The following is a 25,553-nucleotide window of genomic DNA, read 5'->3' on the forward strand; positions in this document are numbered from 1 at the left end:
AACTAACTTCGCTATTGGGACAGTAAGTAAGTTATTATATTAAGTTAAGTACTTAGAACTGTAAGTTACTAACCTATTTCAACGTAGCAGTAGTAGCTTTGCTGTTCCATGGTCTGTTCAAAGGCTGATACGCGGTGGGTAGAAATACGCATCCACAATCGCTCAAACAATTATCTTGTGCCTTCATTATCCTTTAGTAACAACCAACTACTCTATCTTAGCCTATGTACTAAGCTTAGCAACCTCTACAAAACCGAGTCCCACAATACAAAGCTCTATGTCGCTCAATATAACGAGTCAAAGCGCATCGATTCTTTGAACTGGCTGGGTATCAAAGTCATTGGCAAACCGCTTTCCCATGATATTGCCCGGGCAATATGCGAGTTAAACACCGAGCGGCGCCTTTGAACGCCCACGCTAAAGTGGTATATATAGGGCACAACACAAAGATTGTGCACTTGTCATAGACTCATAAAACTTTCCACACAAGTAAGTAGTACTCCTCACAACATGATTTACAACATTAGTACCATCAATGACAAGTCCCAAGTTATGGTATTGGTGACATGTCCCAAGTTATGGTATTGGTGACATGTCCCAAGCTATGGTATTGGTGACATGTCCCACGCTATGGTATTGGTGACATGTCCCAAGCTATGGTATTGGTGACATGTCCCAAGTTATGGTATTGGTGACATGTCCCAAACTATGGTATTGGTGACATGTCCCAAGCTACGGTATTGGTGATATGTCCCAAGCTACGGTATTGGTGACATGTCCCAAGCTATGGTATTGGTGACATGTCCCAAGCTATGGTATTGGTGACATGTCCCAAGCTATGGTATTGGTGACATGTCCCAAGATATGGTACTGGTGACATGTCCCAAGTTATGGTATTGGTGACATGTCCCAAGCTATGGTATGGGTGACATGTCCCAAGCTATGGTATTGGTGACATGTCCCAAGATATGGTACTGGTGACATATCCCAAGTTATGGTATTGGTGACATGTCCCAAGATATGGTACTGGTGACATGTCCCAAGTTATGGTATTGGTGACATGTCCCAAGCTATGGTATGGGTGACATGTCCCAAGGTATGGTATTGGTGACATGTCCCAAGCTATGGTGACATGTCCCAAGATATGGTACTGGTGACATGTCCCAAGTTATGGTATTGGTGACATGTCCCAAGTTATGGTATTGGTGACATGTCCCAAGCTATGGTATTGGTGACATGTCCCAAGTTATGGTATTGGTGACATGTCCCAAGGTATGGTATGGGTGACATGTCCCAAGTTATGGTGTTGGTGACATGTCCCAAGATATGGTATTGGTGACATGTCCCAAGTTATGGTATTGGTGACATGTCCCAAGTTATGGTATTGGTGACATGTCCCAAGCTATGGTATTGGTGACATGTCCCAAGCTATGGTATTGGTGACATGTCCCAAGCTATGGTATTGGTGACATGTCCCAAGTTATGGTATTGGTGACATGTCCCAAGTTATGGTATTGGTGACATGTCCCAAGTTATGGTATTGGTGACATGTCCCAAGTTATGGTATTGGTGACATGTCCCAAGTTATGGTATTGGTGACATGTCCCAAGCTATGGTATTGGTGACATGTCCCAAGCTATGGTATTGGTGACATGTCCCAAGGTATGGTATTGGTGACATGTCCCAAGCTATGGTATTTGGTGATATTAGTTTGTTTTTTTTTGTATTGAAATTTCAAGTTATTGTGATATCGTATTGACATGCCTCTTTGGTGCCTTCTCTACCAAATCACTCTATTTTGCAGATGCACATGTCAGTACTAAGCTAATGTGTACATAAACAAGGTAGTGTTACTATGTTACTTGTACAGCTGTAATGATAAACATCTAGTCCCTTAATAGAATTTTACACTGTGTCTTCGTGCAAATCTAGAGTATCTCTCTACAACCAGATGATTAGTGGTGACAGCAAAGGTGTCAACAACGACACGTATGGTTTGGCTCCATTACAAGTTCAGGGGAAAGGGTCATAATGGATGCTGTAGTTTTATGGCTTTCCCATTGGAAATTTTGACTGACTGTAAATATTGATTCTGGCATTTGAATGACAGTCTTTTTAGCAGGTCAAGCAGTGCTACTATAAATGAGCCAAATTTCAAGATCATGTGTAATTACATCATCCATGAGTTATTAAATGTTTTGGAGGATCCACGTACACACGTACTGTCATTTATTGGTTTTACTATACACTTGGATGACTGGTGACGGCATTTCAGCATTAAGTGGTAAATACCGAGACAAGTGAGGAAATAGCATGAAATATATGTAGTTACCTAGCACTAAATTCACTCTAGTGTAACTCACTATGAATCCTCAGTGTCAACATTAGCCAACCTTTTCAAACTTGCATGACTTAAAAAAGCCTGTAGTTATAACTTTCTGCTCTTGTTAAACAATTAAATGTTTCTTTAGTACAAGTTGCAGATAAAATATAATTTGTTATTTGTTGGGATGTAGTTCATGCCTACATGCACTAGGCCCACTCACACAATACAGCAAGTCTAGGGTCTTGTCATGCTCATCCCTACCAACCTTACAGAAAACCATACACTTCTAAATTGAATCTGTCCAGTAGTCCAGTTCAGCAATTAGACATTACCATTTTACAGTGGTGTGAACTCATCAACATTCATACTATGGTGATATGAATTTACCATGAATATTTTCAGAAAAGTGTCAGTCCCATGGATGAAACTTTATAATAAATGTATACCACTATAGCTTATGAAATAATACAATTAGGATCACTGTCCAATTGTGGCAGTATATGATACTATTATTTGGTGTTTATTATGGTTTCAAAGGATAGGGTTGTTAAAATGTGGCCATTTATGGTAAATATTTTTCACACTTCAATTCTACTTCTGCTGTCCACTGTGACATAGTAAATTCCACTTAGACTAATTCCCACCACCAGTTTGGCACAGCACATCAAGTGCATGTGTATTGTTCTTGGTTATTAGGGGTTTGTAAGTGCTCTGGGATACATGACATGAATCAACTAATTCTCACATAAGAACACTTGGTATTGAGGTGTTTAGTTGAACTGATCAGGGTCTGTTCAACTACTTAGCAACTCACCCCTGATGAGAGCCTTAATTGGTTCATAACGAGCTGATGTAAACTTTCCTAACATTTCTAACACTGTACACCCATCTTGGTCCTTTACACTGATGTCAATGTGCTTATCAAGAAGCAATTTCACCATGTCCATCTTGCCATACATTGCAGCCTCGTGAAGAGCCGATCCCATGTTTGTCTACACAAGAGGGTATGGTCAACAGCTCACATGATCCACTACTTACCACACTGTTAATATTTTGACCAGCATTGATTATTGACAAAGCTACAATGACATGACCATTACGGGCTGCCAAGTGCAGGGGACTGAACGACTTGTGCATGTTAGCAGATAGTAGCTCGGGGCAGTGTGATACCAACAAATTTACTGTGTCTATACGACCATATAAGGAGGCCAGATCTAGAGGTGTTTCCCCTCTGATATTCACCAACATGGCATTTGCTCGTTGCTATGGATATCATCACATGTACAAGTGACTTCAATGACCTACATCCATACCTGCAGGAGGTATTCCACTGTCTCAGTATGGCCATACTGTGCAGCCAAGTGTAAGGCAGTATCATCACTATTACTCTATGTATGTATGTGTGTGTACATATCAGATAACATCAGTGAAGCCATACCTGCTGGTTGACATTCGCTCTGGATGGACCCCTTTGTACTAACAACATCACAATTTCCAGGTCACCTTTCCATGCGGCCAAGTGGAGAGGATAACTGCCAGAACTATCCGCTATTTGTGTAGACGCTTGACATTGTAGGAGAAACGCTACCGTATCCCTAACAAAAGAGCAGCACACGTGAGTGGGTCAGCTGTACCCCTCGAACATAACTAACTTATGTCCATGAAGTGTAGCATGATGTAGCGGTGTATATCCCGCCTCATCCTGGATATTGGGTCGTAGAGTTTTGCGTAATGTGCTATTACACAAGGACGGAGCATCACGAGACCCAACCAATTAACAACTCACCTGGCGAATCCCTTCTTTTGTGAGGCGAACAGCCTTTCTAACAAGGCTGTGTTGCCTGTCCGCGCTGCTAGAAACAATTCTTGCTCCTTTCCCATACCATCCGTTGACTCGGAGTAATTTACTGAACCCCGTATACCACAACCGGATACTTGTTTACTTGTAGAGCTGCTAGGCTTTACGAAGCCTTCTAACATGCTGAGGTTCCTCAGGCGCGCCAACAATAATTCTATTAGCGATAGTGATAGCAGTCCTAGACAAGTTCAGCCAGCTACTACACCGTGTGGAGTTATTCGTAAAGAATTTCTAGTACAGTACGTGGGTAATGGCGGACCTGAAGAGCCACTGTCAAGGATACAGGCCAGCACTAATGTCCGCAAAGCTTGCAGTTTAGTGGTGGATAGTAATTTGTTATTGAGAGAATTAACTGATGTGCCACTGTTGCGGGCTACTGGCGGTCAGATTGAACAATGCGTTCACCACGTATCCGGGCCTGGAAAGCTATCAAACTATGTCAGTGTTACAATTAGACAGGAGGATAGTGTGTCGCTATGTCATGTCTTTGAAACCTGTTCCGTAAAAGAGGTTAGTATTTGTATGGGTTGATTATGCACCTATCAATGTTAAGCCCCACTCCTGGTAGAAAGTCAAATTCTCCACCCTTGGAGATAAATTGTTAGGTCAAATTCCCACGCAGAATATGAAGGATTTGATTTATTATTTTGTATTCACAACAATCGGCACAATGCTGTTCCTCCTTGTTGGAGTGATACAAAAAACAACAAACTAAACATGAAACATTACACCACACACAAACAACACTGGATTAGATAGAAGACAAGAAATGGCTTTGTGCATTGTCTCAAAACGGCTTCGTTTTTATCATGTGCCACAATTAGACCCTTTTGGTGGTGAATTTGGTGGATTTTGGAGGTGTCTAAGTTACTTAGACCCTTTTCATGTTTACTTAGACCCTTTTCATGTTTATTACGTGCACCCGGACTGGTAGCGTTGGCAACGCATCGCCACCTGAAAATTTATTTTAAACGGTAATGGGTGGAGTAATGGCTTGTTTCTACTAATGAACGCTACATTTCTCTGTTACAAGCAGCTGTCAACAATGTTAAGGTACAACAACTACATAAAGGGTCTAAATAACTTAGACTTCAGACCACAGGGGTCTAAGTAATTTAGTAACCCTCAGGCCCTGTAGTAGCGCCTTCGCTTCGCTCAGGCGCCACGACACAGGGCCATCGGGTTACTAAATTACTTAGACCCCTGTGGTCTGAAGTCTAACTATTACGTAAAAACTTTCAAATTTCCAGCCCTCAGGCACATTTTAAACTTCAAATCCCTTCTTATAGTCCGACTTTTCCTGTACTGGGGGGAGTGGGGCTAGGTGCATTTATTACATCTCTATGTTTAAAAAAAAAAAAATTATTTACACAAAAATGAAACATAATTTGTAAGCCACTGTAGTATGTACAAGTTTAGCTGAGCTCAGAGATGAAATGTGATCTGCTGGTCTGACTTGTTTGCATGTTCCTTGAATTTCATTTTATGACATTTTTGTTGTCTAGAGGGAAAAACCAATGGACTGTTAAAGTTTCAGCTAGTGGTTTTGGAGTTATAGCGATAAGAAGAGCAAAACAATTGATTTGTACAGTGCTTATATAGAAAAAAAATTACAGGCGCTCATTTAATCAATCATAACTCTTGAATGCAATGGGCTACAGAGTTGGGACTTGTACCATTCTATTCACCATGAGCTGGGGCATTCATCAAGGTATAGTTTTTGACTTAAATACACCCATGCTATCAAGCAAGAAGGTTGTTCAGGCTTAAAAACGACAACAGTAAAGTTACGTTTTACCGCAACGTAAACAAATAGACATAACTCACGTTTCTCTGTGGTACAAAAGCGAAACAAAGAATTCCTACTCTCCATGAAGAGGTGAATCCACTGCTATACCATATAGCCTATATATTTCAAGGGGAAAATATTTTGAGGTTGAGCAATGTTGCTAAAAATATAATTTTTGCGGATTTGCAAACACTCCCAAAATGTATAGACTATAATGGATGTCTAAATATTTTAAGGCTAAAATTTTTGCTGATAACCCCCAAAACTACGAAATCAACGAAGATTTTCACCCTCGAAATATTTAGGCTATACAGTATTAGCAAGAGTTAATGACTATTATTAACTCTTGGTGTTAGATTGTTTGATTTGAGTCTTCCTTCACTGTTTACTGAAGTGATTAAAAACGTTGCATAAAATTATTTATGTAGCATGCATTTTTACCCGATGTATTTCAATGGCATTTATCTCGAAAACAGAATTACAGTAGAACCTCTCTTACCTCTGTACTAAGGACAAAGGATTTTGGTCCCAACAGGTCCAACTCCATACATTTTACCTCTAAAAGAGGAAAACCTCTATATTACAACCAAAATTTTTTGGTCCCTAAGTGTCCGTTATTGAGAGGTTCCACTGTATGCAAACAAGTCGGGTTTTCTCTCAGTGGGTCACAAATATTCTCAAAAGAAATAACATTTCAACCAACCAGATAATAATTATCGGTGACAGTAATGCATCTATCGATAGCCCCACTCTTGGGGGAGCAAGTGGATGACACACTGGCACTCACTGTAGGTAGATTTGTGAAAGTTGGAAGCCAAGTCAATCGTCAAGGGCAGAAATTTTCAACTTACAATCAAAAGTGCTGTTGCTATAAGTCACAGCTCACACATTGGAAAGGCTCTTAGTTAGCAAAGGTCAAGACTTTTGATCACAGATCTACCTACAATGCGTACCTATGTGACACCCCCCTTAGGGAATACTGGGAGATTTGTAGGGAATTTCACCATCCAAATTTTTTTAGTGCTTGTTTGACTTCACAGCTAAGCAAGAATAACCTGTTCAAAAGGTACACCGGGTAGGCTTGCCGTGCCCCTATTTGAATATTGCAAAAAGCAAATTCCACTGTTGTGATAAATGTGTCAATGTACAATTACAAGCTCAGGAAAGACCATAACACTGCACTTTCATGGCATTCTTATCGGAAATGTATGGTAACAATTTTGATTGGTGACAAATATTGTGTGAGACATATATACATTAATTAGGGAGCCCCAGAGTGTGCTATAATTGAATGGACAAATATGGCAAAGGAGGTATGATGTCAATAATAGAAGTAACAACCTAGTACTATAAATATGTAGTAACTGACATAACCAGTACTATAAATAGTAACCAACATGACCAGTACTATAAATACTGCTCTTTAACCCTTAAAAACAACCAGAGAACTTGTGGGAAATGTGTGTTTACACAATATAGGCACCCATGGTGACACTAGGTGGGGTAACTTAGTCTTATAGCCTATACTGTAACAACACATTGATTAATAGTCTGTTCACTGGCGAAGGGTAAATGAACACTGCATCCACAGTAGCTTACTTGTTATGAAGTGGGAATTGTGTGTTCATGTTTCAATGGCCACATGTTTGATTTTGATTGTGGGTTTACTCATGTGAGTCGTATATGGCCTGATGGACAATTTAATGGTGAATCGAACAGATCTAGTTGCAAGGTGTTAGGAGCAAGCACCATCAAGTTACGGATGATTTTATAAAGGTACTAGCTGTGGTGGTACCTGCCCTTCGTGCAAGTTGAGCTGAATGATTGATATAATATTGTGCCTGCCCTTCGAATATTGTAGTTGTTTGTACTTAACCACACATGTACTGCTGTAGAATCAAAATACACTGTAGTGTGCATGTCTGTGATTCATTTAGCTCACCAATTGTAACACTAATATTATTGATGCAGCAGGCATTCAAGTTTTGTATAATCTTTCTGACGTTGACACACACACACATGTTGTAAAAAAAAAACAACCAAACAGCAAGTGTACATATGTGACATATGGATGTCCATATGATTGATCAGTTGAATACACAGTGAAGTTGAATAGTTACACACTGAAGTTACCAGCTGATCATGTGATTCAGGACAGTAAAGCTTGACTAATGGCAGGTGACCAAAGATATCGCTCCTCTTCAGTTGCGAGTTTGTGTTGTTAAGCATGGATTTTGTAAAACGGATGTCACTCGCCTCATTGTTACTCTTCTACTTTAATTTGCTGTGATCCATCTATTTACCATTCTAGAAGCACAGAAACTCGCTTCCTTCATAGTGCATTGTTTAGGATAGTTCAACGTATGACATCATTACTATTTACATAGCAACGGAATTCAAGGTAAACGTGTTTCCGTAAATTAATGTTATATTATACTTAGACTCTCCTGTCTGTTTGCTTTCTTGCTGAATTGTAAGGTAACTTTTAGTTCATTAGTTGTAGGCATGAATTCCACCATTGGATAAACAACTTGGGGTAACCTATTCTTACATCATCCACAGGTGCATTTGCTGCTGCGATGACTGGCTTCTATGACATTGGCGGCTATAACTGGTGAGCTAACTAGCTATTAAAGGATACTGCACCCCTACTCTGTAAGTACCTAGACTATACTATGAAATTGTTTGCAGTGAATAACATAGCCCCTCCTCCCCATGTACCTGTATGCTGACAGCTAATTGTTGTGCCTTCATAGTTAATGACTAGCGTTGTAGTGATATCCTGGATTGCACATCCGTAGTCAAAAAAATTTGGATTCGACTAAAAAGCTAATCAAATGTGAACAATTCCATTCAAATCTTGTTCTCATTCAATTTTCATGTTATACCGTAGGCTTTGGTGACCTCGATGTGCAATCTATGATTTGCAATCTACGATGTGCAATCTATACCCCCTATCATACTGGATCCCACCCTTGGTTGTTGCTAACCAGACCCCCACCCCTGTAGCTGTTTCTTCACATACCAGTTCCCTGCAGCCATTAGTTCTTCCTTCATGTCCCCACCATCTTGGTAACTGCTTACAGCAACACCTTCAGCAGGGCCCAAACAAGTTATCTTGCAGGTACTGCACTCCATGTGCCTGTTGATATCTCACTTCCAACAGGCAAATATGTTACTCCAAACTCAATGTGGCTGCTAAGATGTCAAACACGATGTGTACTGTCTACTACCTGTGACAGATGCCTACTCAAACCCTGCACAAAACTGTGACTGTCTATTCTTTCCCTCTAGCTGCTACCAAAGTGCTCGAGGATGGCTAATTTTAAATCACAATGAACCAGACCTCTGAATTGTTGTGGAGCAGACTGCTATTTCTGGTTCCACAATGGCTGGTAGGTTGCTATGGTAGTTGCTGCTGAAGTCAGAATACCACATTTCTATGGTAGCAAGATTGTTCCATTGCTCTCCCTGCTAAGTTCGTTGTTGCTGCTCCACCCTTGGCTGACTTTGTGTCATATTGCTATGGTAGCAGGTTGTTGCTGTTGCTTTCCCCAACCCTTCCTGGTAGTTATCTCATAGGACTTCTCACTGTGTTCAGCTACCACTATCTCCCAAGTGAGATTGTAGCCCTGTTCCTGCCATAGCTACAGTATACCACCCAAGCTGGTGCTGCTGCTGCAGTGGTTAGTGTGGAAATTGCTCCCCATTGCTGTGAGCTGTCACTGACTGCCATGTCACAGGTTAGCGTAGCCTTATACAGCTAGAGTGGTGGTAGCTGCAGCTGCTGCACCCACTGCTATCCTCAGTGGGTTAGTTGTGGTTGCAGTGTTACAGTAGTGCTTAACACACTGGCTATCTACTCCTACCTCACAACTATCCCTCCCCCTAAAGTTGTTGTTATCCCCGATACATTGGATCATAATACAGTGTTCCCTTGATTATCTGAACCTTGACTATCCTAACACTTGGTTATCTGAACAGTGGAAATGACTGCTCTATTAGAGTATTTTGTGTCAGTTGTATGTTCTATTGGAGTATTTGAACAGGGCTCTGTATCATGAACCACGATATTGGGTTCATGATAGAGATCACCCATGTTTTTTGCAAAAATTCTAATAGAACGCTCACCTAAAAACCACCTTGAAAAGCATCCTTCAACTCAAAACAACCCTCTGGTGGTTCTTTGCAAGGAGTATAGGTCCACTAGTAAGTATCAAGTGAAAGGGAAACAGTAAGTGTATTCAGACAATACTGAAATTGCCTTTTTGTTCATATTATTATTCATAATATTATTATTCTTTCACAGGCATAGCAAAGTTTACAAGGAGAATCCTGGGATAAAAAGTAGCAAGGCTTGCTGAATGGATCATTGTGCGTGTCCATGACCTATTTTTGATTTCATTTTCGGATGGAAACGCTGTTTCTCCTTGCCAAAATGCTAGTATGCATGGGAAGCCATACAAAACCACACTCAGAGTTAGGTTTTCTGGCGTGCGGTGCTTGTGATCTGTCTTTATTTAACTCAGTATAGGCCAGGAAGCTTATTCTGTGCTGAAAACTTTGTTGCAAGGTGGTTTTTTTTTTGGTTTTTTTTGGCTCCATGATTATTGTATGTGAGCGGGTTATCCGATTAAATACTCTAATAGAGCAATCATGTAAATACTGTAACAATGCAGTCAAGTGTATAACAACAATCCTTGCATTGAATTTGACAGCTATTAAAGGCACCAGTGATGTAAATTGTAGCTCATATTAGGAGACTCTCATTCTGTATGCAGATTGCAATTTGATCAGTTCCATGTGTGTACTGAAATGGTGATGACGTTACTATGCAGAATGCAAAATTTACTATTCACCACAGTCTTCATTATCAATAAAACAAATCTATAATCCATTACTGGATTAATAAAAAGTACATAGACTAGATGAATGAAAAATTGAAATTTTTTTAGAGAGAGAATAGGGATCACTGAAAAAAGCCATGAAACAAGAAGGGATTACTGGGATGGTAATGTAATACACTAATCTCTATTTTGACTCTGTCATAAACCTTTAGTTACATGCTCTGTCATTTTGAAGTGAGTCAAAATAGGGATTTGTGGTTTACATTACCACCCCAGTGATCCTTCTTGTTTCATGGCTTTTTTCAGCAATCCCTATTCTCTCTCTTAAAATTTCAATTTTTCATTCATTTAGTATAAATGAATTGGCTTTGATTATCCGAACGAATCCCAAGGGGGTTGGATAATCGAGGGATCACTGTAGCGTGGAAAAAACAATTATTCGATATACATCTATAGTGCACAATTGCAACTAGCCACCAAGTGCTTCAATTAAGTAGCAAAATATTGTTTATAGGTGTACCATTGGGAGATCATAGGAGTGCTAGCCACCCGACTTTTCCAATGTTTAGGCAAACTGATCAAAAACAAATCCTGGATGTTGAGTTTATCGAAATTGTGGACTTGGCCTTGTAGGAAATAGGCACTTTATGCAATACGATTCAATATACAATTACATGTGATTCCGATTGTGGTTTTGTTATGTTCCTACATGGCGCTGTGAGCAGTAGAACGCATAATCTCACTGTTTAAATTGTTGTCTTTGTTCTTCTAATCCTCAGTGCTGATCCCTGGTGTCGGTTTGAGGCACCCTATCAGGTGATAATTTCGTTCTCAACTGTATTGTTTGTACCAGCTGAAAAAGTTGGAGCTGCAGTCGATTTGTAAGTCCAATTTAGGAAGATCTTCTTGCCGAAAAACATATGAAGACATGGACAATATAAATGGTGAATGGCAAGCACACTGGGAATCTTATATGAGCCTGTCTGAACAATATGATGTAATTCCGATTGTGGTTTTGTCATGTTCCTGTACGGCATGATAATGGAGAACCCAGCTGTTGTCACCAAATACAAACCAGTGAAAAGGTCCGATCACAGATATACGACTACTATACCTCTCAATAACTGCACTAACAGTGTTGCCTCAGCTAAGGTAGTTTTAACAGGTCATCAGTCTCCATAACAGTTGTAAGTATGATGGGTATATGGGAAGTTTTGGTGTTATTGCCATAGGGTTGAAGACCTGTTTAATCATGTGACTTCGCTGATTGGCTTTCAATACCACAGAAACCATAAACAGTGCAGATGCTGCAAAAAAACAAAAACAAAAAAACTAGGAGGTAATGACTTCCCATGTCACCTTAGCTGGCCTAAGGGAGTGACATGCCCCTAGAGCTAAGAGAGTCTTTAGAGGGAGGTGGGATATGGGAGAGACATGAACTCCTGACACTTCTTGCACTTGCCAAGGGGTGATAGATGTGCTGGCAAGTCCATTTATATCTTGCCTAGGAATGTGTTTACCTTAGCAACCAGACACCTCCTCTGGGGCCTAAACCCCGCCTAAAACTTGTTTCCTTCCAACCAAACTGTCCCCTCTGAGACAAATGCTTTAAGGAATGTACAATGTTGAATGCTGCCATAGCAACTCAATGGACACCTCATAAGGGAATGTGTTGTGTTAGAAGTGCACCTTAGCAGGGATGGATGTCTAATGCTGTTGACCTGCCAGTTAATCTGCAGTTAATCCTGTTTAACCTGCAGTTAAACTTGTAGTAATAGGAGGACCCCCATTTGTGAGCTTCACTATCAGTTGTCAAGAGACAAGTGCTATTTCATCCCATGCAAGTTTGCCCACAAGTGTACGGTGTTCATCCCTGGTCAAGGTGTTCATCCCTGGTCAAGGTGTTCATCCCTGGTCAAGGTGTACACCTCAAGACATTGAACCAAAGGGTGTGGGAAACTAATGACTTTTTTAATGTATGACTTTCTTTGATGTGTAATTTAGTAGACTAAGTCTGGATTTTGTTTGTGCGCCTAACTCAGGGGAAAGGAAGGCTAAGCTGGACAGGGGCATAGGTAACTAGCCAGACATTAGAAGATACCAAGCCTTCTCACAAGGCACTATAGTGGTAAGATTCATGTAGTATCCATGGTCAAATTAGTTATCATGAACCACGATAGTGGGTTCATAATAGGGATCGCCCATGTTTTTTTTCAAAAACTCTAATAGAACGCACGCCTCAAAACCACCTTGGAAAGCATCCTCCAACTCAAAACAACCCTCTGGTGGTTATTTACAATTAGTATTGGTCCACTAGTAAGTACCAAGTGAAAAGGAAACAGTAGGTGTATTTGGGACAAAACTGAAATTCGCTGTTTTGTTCATACTCATATCATGAACCATGATGGTGGGTTCATAATAGAGATCGCACGAGAATTTTTGAAAATCCTAATAGAGCAGTCACCTAAAATCAGCCTTAGAAAGCAGACTCGAGCATAAAACAACACTCAGAAGGCTTATTATCAAACACTGAACTCAGAAAAATGGTGATATAACAGTAAAAATGGTCTAGACGAAATTTGGAAACATTCAAAAATTGCGAATTTTATGCAAATTGTTTATGTCATGAACCATGATAGTGGGTTCATAAAAGGGATTGCCAATGTTTTTTTTTTTTTGCAAAAATCCTAATAGAACACACATCTAAAAACCACCTTTAAAAGCATCCTCCAACTCAAAACAACCCTCTGGTGGTTATTTACAATGAGTATAGGTCCACTAGTAAGTATCAAGTGAAAAGGAAACAGTATGTGTATTTCAGACAAAACTGAAATATGCCCGTTTGTTCATATTATTATTATTATTATTATTATTCATATTATGATGTGTTAAATAAACACATTAAAGCATACACACAATGAAACAACAGTAAATATGACAATTAAGCAAAAAGGAATATATCTATCACAACTGTCAACTGTTATTCATATTATTATTATTACTAGGTCCGCGTCACATACAACCAAGTACATACACCAACGTGACAGCCCCCTGGTGAGGCTATTAGGTGGTGAAGGCACGATCCCCAAATCAACTCAATACGTCACAGTAGTGACAGATACAACACAATAGTGGCATTGTAACTAAATCCACCAGTAGCTAAGTGCCAGTACATCATTGGTGTGGTAATGGCACAGTGATGTGTACACAGTATATGTAATTATGTATATAAAACGTACAGGAGAGAACTAGGCATTATTGCAGTATTGTATGCAGCAATACATTGTAGGCAACATCAACAGATAAAAATCATTAGCCAATATACAGTAAAGTATCAACATCAACTAGAGCTAAATAAGGTTCATCAGTGGTGTAGCAATGGCACAGTGACAGGTGACACACTATAATTATGCATACACAACTTGCAGGAGATAGCTACACAATACTGTAGGAGTATGCAAGCCAGATGAACCAGATAAAGGAAGACAGCTAAGCCAGCCAGAACCTAGTAGCTAAGCCAGGTGAAGGCAAAAAAGATTAAGCATGTATTGAACCAACACAAAGGAAGTTCGCCATGCCAACTGCACAAGACAAGATTGTTTACTTGTATTTCATATTGTAAAGAGCGTGGCATGTGTTTTAATGTTTTCTTGTATTGTTAATTAATTAAATTTTTATGTGACTGGCAGCTGGCATGGAGACTTGAGAAGTTACAAACATAAAAACTTACTATAATCTTCTTGTTTATGTGTAAAGTGGCCTCTCGATCTCCTGTAGTCACTTCACCGACATTTGCTAATCTTCTCCTTCGCACAATCTTAGCAAGGTGTGGTACTGGGCGTTATATAGAATTACACGTATGCAGGGGCGGATCCAGGGGGTTCAAAGGGTTCCATGGAACCCCCCTTTTGAAAGAGCCCTTTTTACTCGAGATACTCTAATAGAGCAGTCAAATCGAGATACTTTAATAGAGCAGTCACAGTGGTCTTTTGAGGAGCAGTGTAGCAAGCTATGTATCTAGTTATAAATAAGGAAATATAGTTGCTGAGGGCAGCTATTGTCAGCAGGTGATGACCTTTTTTTTTTTTGTCTTCAACTTATAGCTAGTACAATTCCAGAGTGGAACCCCCCTTTTTACAAGTCTGGATCCGCCCCTGGTATGGTCAAGTCATCAACATGAACGGGTGCAACGATTATACGTTTGTGCCTTTGTTCACAGGCGAATTGATCCCCGGTTAGTTTATGTCTCTAGGTCTCGTAGTTTCCTCAAACATTAATTATTAATTAATTAATTATTTATTTATTATTTATGACGTGATTTTAACCGCGTTTCGTATTATTCTTAGTACTTGGTTGTATAATTATTCTTTCACAGAAGTTTACAAGGAGAATCCTGGGATAAAAAGAAACAAGGCTTGCTGAGTGAATCATTGTGCGTGTCCATGACCTATTTTTGATTTCGTTTTCGGATGGAAACAGCCCAAACCGGGCCGTTTCTTGCCAAAACGCCATTCCCCATGAGAATCCATACAAGATCACACTAAAAGTTAAGTTTTTTGGTGTGCGCTGCTTGTGGCTAATAGAATCTGTCTTTATTAAACTCAGTATAGACCAGGAAGCTTAATCTGGGCTGATGACTTTGTTGAAAGGTGGTTTTTTCGCTCTGTGATTATTGGCGGGTTATCCAGATTAAATACTCTAACAGAGCAGTCATGTAAATACTCTAATAATGCAGTCAAGTGTATAACAACAATCCTTGCACTGAATTTGACAGCTATTAAAGGCACCAGTAATGTAAATTGTAGCTCATATTGGGAGAATCTCAGTCTGTATGCACATTGCAGTTTCATGTTTGTACTGAAATGTTGACGGCGTTACCATGCAGAATGCAAAATTACACTATTCACCACAGTCTTCATTATCAATCAGAGAAATCCATGTTAATTTGTACACATGATATTGTAGTCAATAGCGTGAAAAGATATTGCTGAGGAGATGATGTGTTCCAACAACTTGCAGCAAATACTAGTCAATGATATAGGTCTATAGTTTGATGGATTAGTACATGGGCCTTTCTTGTATACTGGTGTTACATATGCCCTCTTCCAGTCTGAAGGGAGTTCACCCTGATGTATAATGCAGTCAAGTGCATAACAACAATCCTTGCACTGAATTTGACAGTACCAGTAATGTGAATTGTTGCTCATATTAGGAGACTCTCAGTCTGTATGCACATTGCAATTTGATCAGTTTCATGTGTGTATTGAAATATTGACGGTGTTACTATGCAGAATGCAAAATTACACTATTTACAACAGTCTTCTTCATAATCCATTACTGGATTAATAAAAAGTACACAAACTAGATGAATAAAAAATTGGAAATTTTAAAATAGGAATAGGGTTTGCTGAAAAAAGCCACGAAACAAGAAGGGATCGCTGGGGTGGTAATGTAAACCACAAATCCCTATTTTGACTCACTTCAAAATGCAGAGCATGTAACTAAAGATTTATGACAGAGAGTCAAAATAGGGATTTGTGGTTTACATTACCACCCCAGTGATCCCTTCTTGTTTCGTGGCTTTTTTCAGTGATCCCTATTCCCATTTTAAAATTTCCAATTTTTTATTCATCTAGTATTATTATTCTTTTGTTTCACTCATGTACAGCAAAAGTTATCAACTTTTTCGAGCTAAAAACTATATAGCCGGGGCAGTACGCAAGGCTGTAACAGTGCTTCTTACATTTAGAAGATCGTGCATAGCGTCTCTGCATGGTGAGTATACTTCCTTAAGGTTTGGTACCATCCTAGTTGTCTCAATTACTTACTTGAGTTCACTGCAGCGAAGTTTCACAGTGGTTGGTTACAAAATTCTGTCGTTACAACAATTTGTTTCTCTTTGGTACAAGTGCAGCAAGTGTAACGAGTATGTTCGTGACATAATACACGGAATTCCAATAGAAATGTACGTATTTTGTAACGTCACGTTATTGCATTTCCTATCCCTTTTATGTACTCTATTATCTATGGTTTTGTCCATTATAGGGCGAAGATAAATGGTAGCGCTGATATCATGGCTGCTTTTCACACACAAATAAGGTTGGGTGGGGTGTTTATTACAACCCTACCATTTTGAAATATTTTGTGGTCTAACCACATATCATCAACAACCCTCCCATATGGTATCCATGTCATAAACAACTTACAGGGTGTGAAGTCTGACAGTCTTATATGGGAGAATTGTGTGCTACTGTGCTTATGTCACTGTAACTAGCTACTGTGTACTTTAACACATTCTCCAATCAGCTAGTGACATTGACAGTTGCAAACATTTAGCTATGACCACATGCTAACCAGACTTTTCTGACTATACCCATGGTGTTCCACTGTATGACGCACTGCTGCTAGCAGGCTACACCTAGGCTTTCCAGGGCTAGAGCCCAATCTAAGTCCTGACAATTGGAACTCAGTATGCCAGTTTAAAGTACTCCTGCATGCGTAATGACTGCCAAATCCCTGCATGGTAATCATGTAAGACTGACTACGCCACTGGCCACTAGTAGTGATGTTGTGATTTGTACATGCAGACACCCAGGGACGGTGGAGCAGGCCAAAGAGTGAGGGGGCCAGGCCAGCTGTAAATTGAAGACCAAAAAAAAAAAAAGATCACTTGCTACGATGCTCTGAATACTGTGACTGCTCTATTAGAGTATCTAGATCCTTGACTGTTCTATTAGAGTATCTCGATCTTTTCTTGCAAACAGTGTCCCGTAAAAGTGGGGGGCCATGGCCCCCCATCTCCACCGCCTATGCAGACACTGGCATAGGAAGACTTTTCGGCCAAGCCTAGCCATCTCCTCCTATTTAACTTGATTAACACTAACTCACACAGTTGCTGCTGCATGCAGTCTTGTTCATACGTGCATTTATACAAAGGTGTTGTAAAGTGTCATCACTACAATAATAGCACTACAGCTACAATGTATAGCTATCTCTTCACTACCTATTCTGCTAGACAACTCTACACCTATAATGCATGTGCTTGATGTATACATCATTATATCATGTGAAAATTTATCTTCTCTTTTGAAAAAAAACTGGACTCTACAGGAATTATAACACTAACAGTTACCATTCTTATAACTTGTATCATCGAGTTTCATTCTTGTCCTTCTGTTAGAATAAACACCTAAGACATCTTGGTCTACTTCAAGTCTCCTGTGCCGTCATCAACACTGTCTCCTGTATGATAGGTGCACAATCACTAATTCTTCTGACAGGTAGCTAGCTCATATAGCAGTGTGTTTTCAGCAATGGCACAAAGTGTGACGATGATGGCTGAAACACTGAGTAGACTAGGAATTAATATATCCTGCCTTATGTTTTGTGCGTGTACAAATCAGGATGAAAATACAGTCTTTATCATAGATTACAAAATTAATATTGCATTAAGATATCTAGTTAATGAGTTAACCTTTTAAACTGAGGAATCTCTGTTAGCTTACTACACTAATGTGCCGATTAACTTATAATCCATGAAAAAAGTACACAAACTAGACATATTAAAAATTTATAATAAGAAATAGGGATCGCTGAAAAAAAGCTACGAAACAAGAAGGGATCACTGGGGTGGTAATGCAAAATAGGATTTGTGGTTTACAGTACCACCCCAGCGATCCCTTCTTGTTTTGTGGCTTTTTTTAGCAATCCCTATTTCTTATTTTAAATTTTTAATATGTCTATTATTATTCTTCCTTTGTTTCACTCATGTACAGCAAAAATTCTCAACTTTTTCGAGCTAAAAACTATATAGCCATGCTCACTGAGTCCTTCCGCGTGTCCATGACCTATTAATAAGCCCATATTCCACAGATCGCGAACCACCCTACATGTCGAAATTTTTCTAAGTTCTCTTTGCCATTACACTATTGGCACAGTTCAGTATATCAAAGAAGCCGTATAAGAATAAAATTACAGGATTCCGTTTTGTGACTGAGCCTTGTTCAGTTGTAGTGTTTTCTCTAGGCTGAAACAGTACTCAAGGCTGTAACAGTGCTTCTTACACTTAGAAGATCGCGCATAGCGTCTCTGCATGGTGAGTATATTTCTTCCTGTAAGGGCACGATCACATTTGCTATATGAGCGACCGTACAAGCACTCTCTCACAGATACATAGCTGGCTAGCTACCAGAGATTATTCATTGTTATGAATGTAGTTTCTATAAACCATTTCTTTTCCACCAAAGCCTCAAGTGGGGTGGAGTCAGTTAGTCTTGTTAATTAAAATTAAAACTATTTGTGAGTGCCTTAATTGTCTGACCACATTGTGTAAACAACATGGCTTCATGCTGCTGATAACTCATGGTGTACCGGGATTTTCAAGTCCGTTGTCCTATGTATTTTGGCGCATGCGCTTAGCAGTGCGAAAGAAATGGCAGATTCAAGTGAGATCAGGTAACTGTGTGTGCCCTATTATGATGAATGATTGTAAATGAGATAAAACTATTACTCACTGTGTTGTTGTGACTCCTTTATCACCAGTGAATGGCCCTTCGGTTAGTAGGTTTTTAGCGCATGCGCAATTGTAATAGGACAACGGACTTGAAAACCCCGTAATACCAGGGTTTTCAAGTCCGTTGTCCTGTTACAATCGCGCATGCGTATGACTACCTAAAATGGCCGATCGCAATCCAAACCGAGTTCAAGTGACTGTATGTCCAGTGACCGTTAATAACAATAGTGGAGCCCCTGTAACTCGTCGTGTTGTTGTAACTCCATTGAGTAGTCTTCAGCCACCAGAGCAGACGACGTCCCATCCCAGAAACAATCCCACATCATCAGCCGCAGTCAATGTGATAAGCATAGTGATGCTTAAAGCTGTCAGCAAAGACAAAAAAACGCTTTCGAAAATGTTTCAGCTACGAAATGTCAACTCGAAGGAAGTCTTATCTAGCGGATCGCTCAGGAGTTTGATTATAGCTCAGTTGCAAGACGATGTTGTGTCTGAATATTTTGATGTAGGCTATATGAACGGAAATAATTGCGTTAGCATAAGAAACAAGGAAGACTTAGTAGAAGTGTGGAGTAATATACTAAGAGGTATGAGTGTGGTACTTTGGTGCGATGGTTTACGGAGTGGAGGAGCCAAGAGGAAGTTTACTAGGGATGAAGAAGCATCAGCTGCAAAGAGAAGCCAAGTTGATAAACAGGAACATGTTCAAGAAGTCGTGGATGGCCTAAAGAAGCAACACGGAGACAAGTACACTACCATGCAATATCGATTGTGGGGAGAGATGATTGTTGGTGGTTTGTATAAGAGTGTAACGGATGCTCCATTGACATCGATGTTTGTGCGGTGTGGTGGTGGTGACACTTCATCATCTAAGAAAGGGAGTAAGGGAGTTGGTGCAGTAGTAGATGCAGTACAGCAGCTTGGTGTGGCAATGAGGACATCTAGTAGTGGGTCCAACAGTTCTAGTCCAGCCAAAGTGATTGACAGTAGATCAAAATGCTACAAACAATTGGGTGAGTTGAAGAGTTTGAAGGATTCCGATCTGCTGTCAGAAGAAGAGTATGTCAGAGAACGGCAAGCCATAATGAAAATTTTGGGAAGCCTTTAGCTTTAAGCTCTAGAACTTGTCATAGATTACTTATCAGCTGCTACTTGTCATTACACAACTTGTCCTTACTTAGCTATCACTTATCAGTCAGTTCACTTTTTTTACTTGTCCTTATACTTATCTTTTTTCTCTTATACTTATCACTTTACTCGTCATTACTTATCAATCAGAACATAACTTGTCTTTATACTTATACCATATCAGACAGTACATAACTTGTCATATATATAGTTCATCAATCTAGTACACAATTCATATGTAACCACATCGTTGCATGTGTGCATAACAATCTTCAGCTGTTATAAGCCCAAAACACATCAGTAGTAATACACGACATTCGGAGCATGTTTCAAACAAGGAATTGTTTCCTTTGATGATGCTCTTGACTTGACTGAACACTCCTTCAGCTGGCATTAGATCTGGGGAGTAAGGTGGTAGGAAATGCAGTCTAGCTCCCGCTTTGTCTTCAATCAAATCTCTAACCTCTTCAACATGGTGAATGCTCGCATTGTCCATTACCACTACAGATCTAGCATTTATTCCATTGAAAGGCATCAAACAAGGCAAAAGGTACTTATCAACAAATTCAGCAAACACTTCTCCATTTACAGTTCCCTCTCTGAGGTACACATCATGAATGCCACTTAAAGACATGACAGGTATAGTGGAATATCGAGCACCTCTTACTAATAGACGTCTATCCTGTACTGGCATCCCTCTGAAACTATACCCATATTTACGAATTGTGTTTCGGCGATCGCAGCCTGTTTCGTCAATAAACACCAGCATGGATGGGTCGTACATTGATATCTCTGCCATATACTTAGCTCGTTCATAATCTGATTGTTGCAGAGCAATATGATGCATTGCCTGCCTGGTCACACCCATCTTCTTAAAGGTTCTGCAAATGTTAGACAAGCTAACAATAATGCCGATTTGTAATAGCTTCTCTTGTATTTCGTGTAAATAAATACCTGGATGTGTTATAATCAGCTGCACTAAGCTTAGCTGCTCAAAATCTTGCATCACACAAATTGGGCCATTTCTTCGTGACCTAGGCTTAACATCACCTGTTTGATTAAACAAGCTAATCACTCGTCCAACAGTACGGTCAGAAACGCTGAATAATAGTCCAATTCTTGATTGGGACAAATTCTGGGTAAGATAAACCCATACAATTCTCCATCGAAGGTCCAGACTGTATGGTAAAGGCATAGATCTATAGCTATATACGTACTTTAATCTATACCGGGGTTTTCAAGTCCATTGTCCTATGTATTTTGGCGCATGCGCTTAGCAGTGCGAAAGAAATGGCAGATTCAAGTGAGATCAGGTAACTGTGTGTGCCCTATTATGATGAATGATTGTAAATGTGGTAAAACTATTACTCTCTGTGTTGTTGTGACTCCTTTATCACCAGTGAATGGCCCTTCGGTTAGTAGGTTTTTAGCGCATGCGCAATTATAATAGGACAACGGACTTGAAAACCCCGGTACAATAGCATTACAGCCACACAGTATCTGACTGTATGTGTGTGCAACTGTGCATGCAGATTAGCTACTCTACAGGCTAACTCTATATGTATATGATGTGGTGTGTGAAACAATTTATTTGTAGATGCCACATATTGTTTGTGGGAAGCCATATGCATTCATACATGTCAACATAGATTTCTTCACTGTGGTGTATATACCACCAAATGGATACAATACTCACATGAACGACAAACTCTAGCTGCACAAACTATATTGTGTAGCATTATTATTATCATCTATACTACTGTGCACAAGTGAGCCAATGTTGTAGTCCATGTACCCATGGAAAATCTGCATGTGATTCTTCTTATTGTATACGTACGGTCTTGGCTGAATTAGTAAATTCACAACCACTGATTATTTTAACTTATAATTATATGCTTGTCAGTCTTGTGACAGGTAGCTAGCTCAGTATCACCATCTGGTGTGTATTCATGAACACTGCATTAGGATGCTAATGTGACAACATGACTAAGAGACAACAATTATCATTATCAATAAAACAAATCCCTTACTGGATTAAATAAAAAGTACACCAAGTAGATGAATAAAAAATAGGAAATTTTTAAAATGGGAATAGGGATCGCCGAAAAAAGTCACCAAACAAGAGGGATGGTAATGTAAACCACAAATCCCTATTTTGACTCATTTCAAAATGACTGGAGCATGTAACTAAATATTTATGACAGAGAGTCAAAATAGGGATTTGTGGTTTACATTACCACCCCAGCGATCCCTTCTTGTTTGGTGGCTTTTTCAGTGATCCCTATTCCCATTTTAAAACTTCCAATTTTTTATTCATCTATTTGGAATAATGACTACACTAGCATGCATATGTGAAGCATGCCAACCTAGGGGCTCCCCCCCCCCCCCCCCCAAACAAATTTTGAAAATTAGGCCCTCTAAAGGTGAATCTGAGAATGTTTTTAGAAGTTATTTAGTGGAAAATAATGGAATTTCAGTTTATGTCATCATGAACCACGATAGTGGGTTCATAATAAGGATCGCCCATGTTTTTTTTGCAAAAATCCTAATAGAACGCATGCTTAAAAGCCACCTTGGAAAGCATCCTTCAACTCTCTGGTTGTTATTTGCAATGAGTATAGGTCCACTAGTAAGTATCAAGTGAAAAGGAAACAGTATGTGTATTTCAGACAAAACTGAAATTTGCCATTTTGTCCATATTCATATTATTATTCTTTTGTTTCACTCATGTACAGCAAAAGTTATCAACTTTTTCGAGTTAATAACATGCTTACTGAGTCCTTCCGTGTGTCCATGACCTATTAATAAGCCCATATTCCACAGATCGTGAACCACCCTACACGTTGAAAATTTTCTAAGTTCTCTTCACTATTGGCACAGTTCCATACATTAAAGAAGCCATATAACAATAAAATTACAGTGTTTTGTTTTGTGACTTAGCTTTGTTCAGTTGTAATGTTTTAATGTAGGCTGAAGCAGTACTTAAGGCTGTAACAGTGCTTCATACACTTAGAAGATTACGCAAAGCATCTCTGTATGGTGAGTATACTTCCTGTAAGGGTACTATCATGATTTGCTATATGAGCGACCATACAAGCACTCTCTCACAGATACATAGCCGGCTAGCTACCAGAGATTATTCATTGTTATGAATGTAGTTTCTATAAACCATTTCCTTTCCACACATAGTCTCAAGTTGGGTGGAGTCAGTTCGTCTTGTTAATTAAAATTGTGAGTGCCTTAATTGTCTGACCACATTGTGTAAACAACATGGCTTCATGCTGCTGATAACCCATGGTGTACAAATAAACTGTTTCACACACCACATCATATACATATAGAGTTAGCCTGTAGAGTAGCTAATCTGCATGCATACACATACAGTCAGATACTGTGTGGCTGTAATGTTTATTCACATATTGTTTGTGGGAAGCCATATGCATTCATACATGTCAACATAGATTTCTTTACTGTGGTGTATATACCAAATGGATACAATACTCACACGAATGACAAACTCTAGCTGCACAAACTATATTACATAGCATTATATTATCTGCATGTGCACCAGTGAGCCAATGTTGTAGTCCATGCACCGGGGGTGTAGCCAGCCAATATTTGATGGTTGGGCATAACATCAACTTAGTTACACACACACACAAGAAACACGCTCACTTTCATGTGAGACATTATCAAAGAAAAATATGAAAAGTGTATGCACACAAGGCCTACAGCTACCTATGCTATAGTGTAAACAAATACTGCTTGCTTGCTTGCATGCAAACATTTACTAGTTATATGTTATTCTATTAAACTTGTAGGGCAGGCATACACTGACGATCGTCGTAGCCGAGTATCACGTGACATCAAACTGCTGAACCTACAAAAACCAACAATGTAAACAGTTCATCTCATATTTACTACAATAAACTGGCAGTATAGCTTACAGACCAACCACCACAGCGATATAGAATGCTTTTTCAAGTAAATGCCATATGGCCCCAACTGAAGGCCGGGGGTGCTAATTTATGAACTATAATGAGTCTTATCACAAATATCAGCATGCCAAGAAAGCTTCGTCCCAGACTTATAGCAGCTAATGTACATTTTGCATGAATCTGGTGTAAACCACAACTCGGTTAATCAGTACAATTTGTGCATCTGACACTTTATAATGACTTGACCTTTTCTCCATTTCCATACTTATGCCATTATTGTTATCTAGAAGAGTATGTTTTCCCGTTTTCTTTCATCAGCAGTAAGTTACATTATTTACTCTTGGTTACGCTATACGGTACTTTCCTAATCATAAAAATATGCTTGATAAGTCCACTGAAATGAAATCTTTTGTTGCCAACACCATCCACACTGAACCCTACTGACGATATCACTCACTGTGACTTAGTACCACGACTATAGTGTACCACGCTTCGACTCCATTTTAAATTTCGAATTTAAACCACGCCAAGGAGCGTGGCACGTGCGTCTACATGAAGTGTAATTATAGGGACTTCCCAAGGGATTTTCCGTGAAATTGGTCACGTGATACACCATATATCTCGATCCCTTCTTCAAAGTCATGGTTCAATAAATGAGGTACACGTTTACGCTTTACTGTGACAGTATTAAAGTAGGGTTGTTTTGTGTGCTGCTGTGAATCCCTGCGTGAATCTTAAGCTACTTGTGATGGTTGGGCAAGAAACTGTGATGGTTGGGAAAATGCCCACACTTGGCTACGCTCCTGGCATGCACCCATGGAAAATCTGTATATGATTCTTCTTATTGTGTACGGTCTTGGCTGAAATAATAAATGCACAACCACTGACTATTTTAACTTATAATTATATGCTTGTCAGAGTTCCATGTCTTGTGACAGGTAGCTAGCTCAGTATCATACCATCTGGTGTATGTTCATGAACACTGCATTAGGATGCTAACGTGACAACATGACTATAAGAGGCTAGTATCTACAAGAATTATCATTATCAATAAAACAAATCCATTACTGGATTAAATAAAAAGTACACAAACTAGATGAATAAAGGATTGGAAATTTTAAAATGAGAATAGGGATCGCTGAAAAAAGCCACCAA

General features: G+C 39.4%; 2 protein-coding genes across 3 annotated transcripts in view; one reads left to right on the plus strand and one right to left on the minus strand.

Moving 5' to 3' along the window:
• LOC136260824 (ankyrin repeat and sterile alpha motif domain-containing protein 1B-like) overlaps window positions 1–4,274 on the minus strand; it is a 34,337-nt gene extending 30,063 nt beyond the window's left edge. Inside the window, exons 1-6 of the mRNA XM_066054702.1 lie at window positions 4,113–4,274; window positions 3,979–4,062; window positions 3,765–3,921; window positions 3,640–3,714; window positions 3,365–3,589; window positions 3,141–3,318 (exon numbers count right to left, since the gene is read on the minus strand). Of these exons, the coding sequence (XP_065910774.1) occupies window positions 3,141–3,318; window positions 3,365–3,589; window positions 3,640–3,714; window positions 3,765–3,921; window positions 3,979–4,062; window positions 4,113–4,207 (814 nt within the window). The 5' untranslated portion in view covers window positions 4,208–4,274. The remainder of the gene's footprint in view (window positions 1–3,140; window positions 3,319–3,364; window positions 3,590–3,639; window positions 3,715–3,764; window positions 3,922–3,978; window positions 4,063–4,112) is intronic.
• The window catches only part of LOC136260823 (uncharacterized), a 176,018-nt gene continuing 154,681 nt past the window's right edge, over window positions 4,217–25,553 (plus strand). Inside the window, exon 1 of one of the 2 annotated variants that reach the window (XM_066054701.1) lies at window positions 4,217–4,694. In XM_066054701.1, coding sequence (XP_065910773.1) covers window positions 4,305–4,694 — 390 coding nt within the window. In that variant the 5' untranslated portion in view covers window positions 4,217–4,304. The remainder of the gene's footprint in view (window positions 4,695–25,553) is intronic. The other variant, XM_066054700.1, reaches the window with a different exon arrangement.

The sequence above is a fragment of the Dysidea avara genome, chromosome 7 (assembly GCF_963678975.1).
Source record: "Dysidea avara chromosome 7, odDysAvar1.4, whole genome shotgun sequence".
Taxonomy (NCBI): Eukaryota; Metazoa; Porifera; class Demospongiae; order Dictyoceratida; family Dysideidae; genus Dysidea; species Dysidea avara.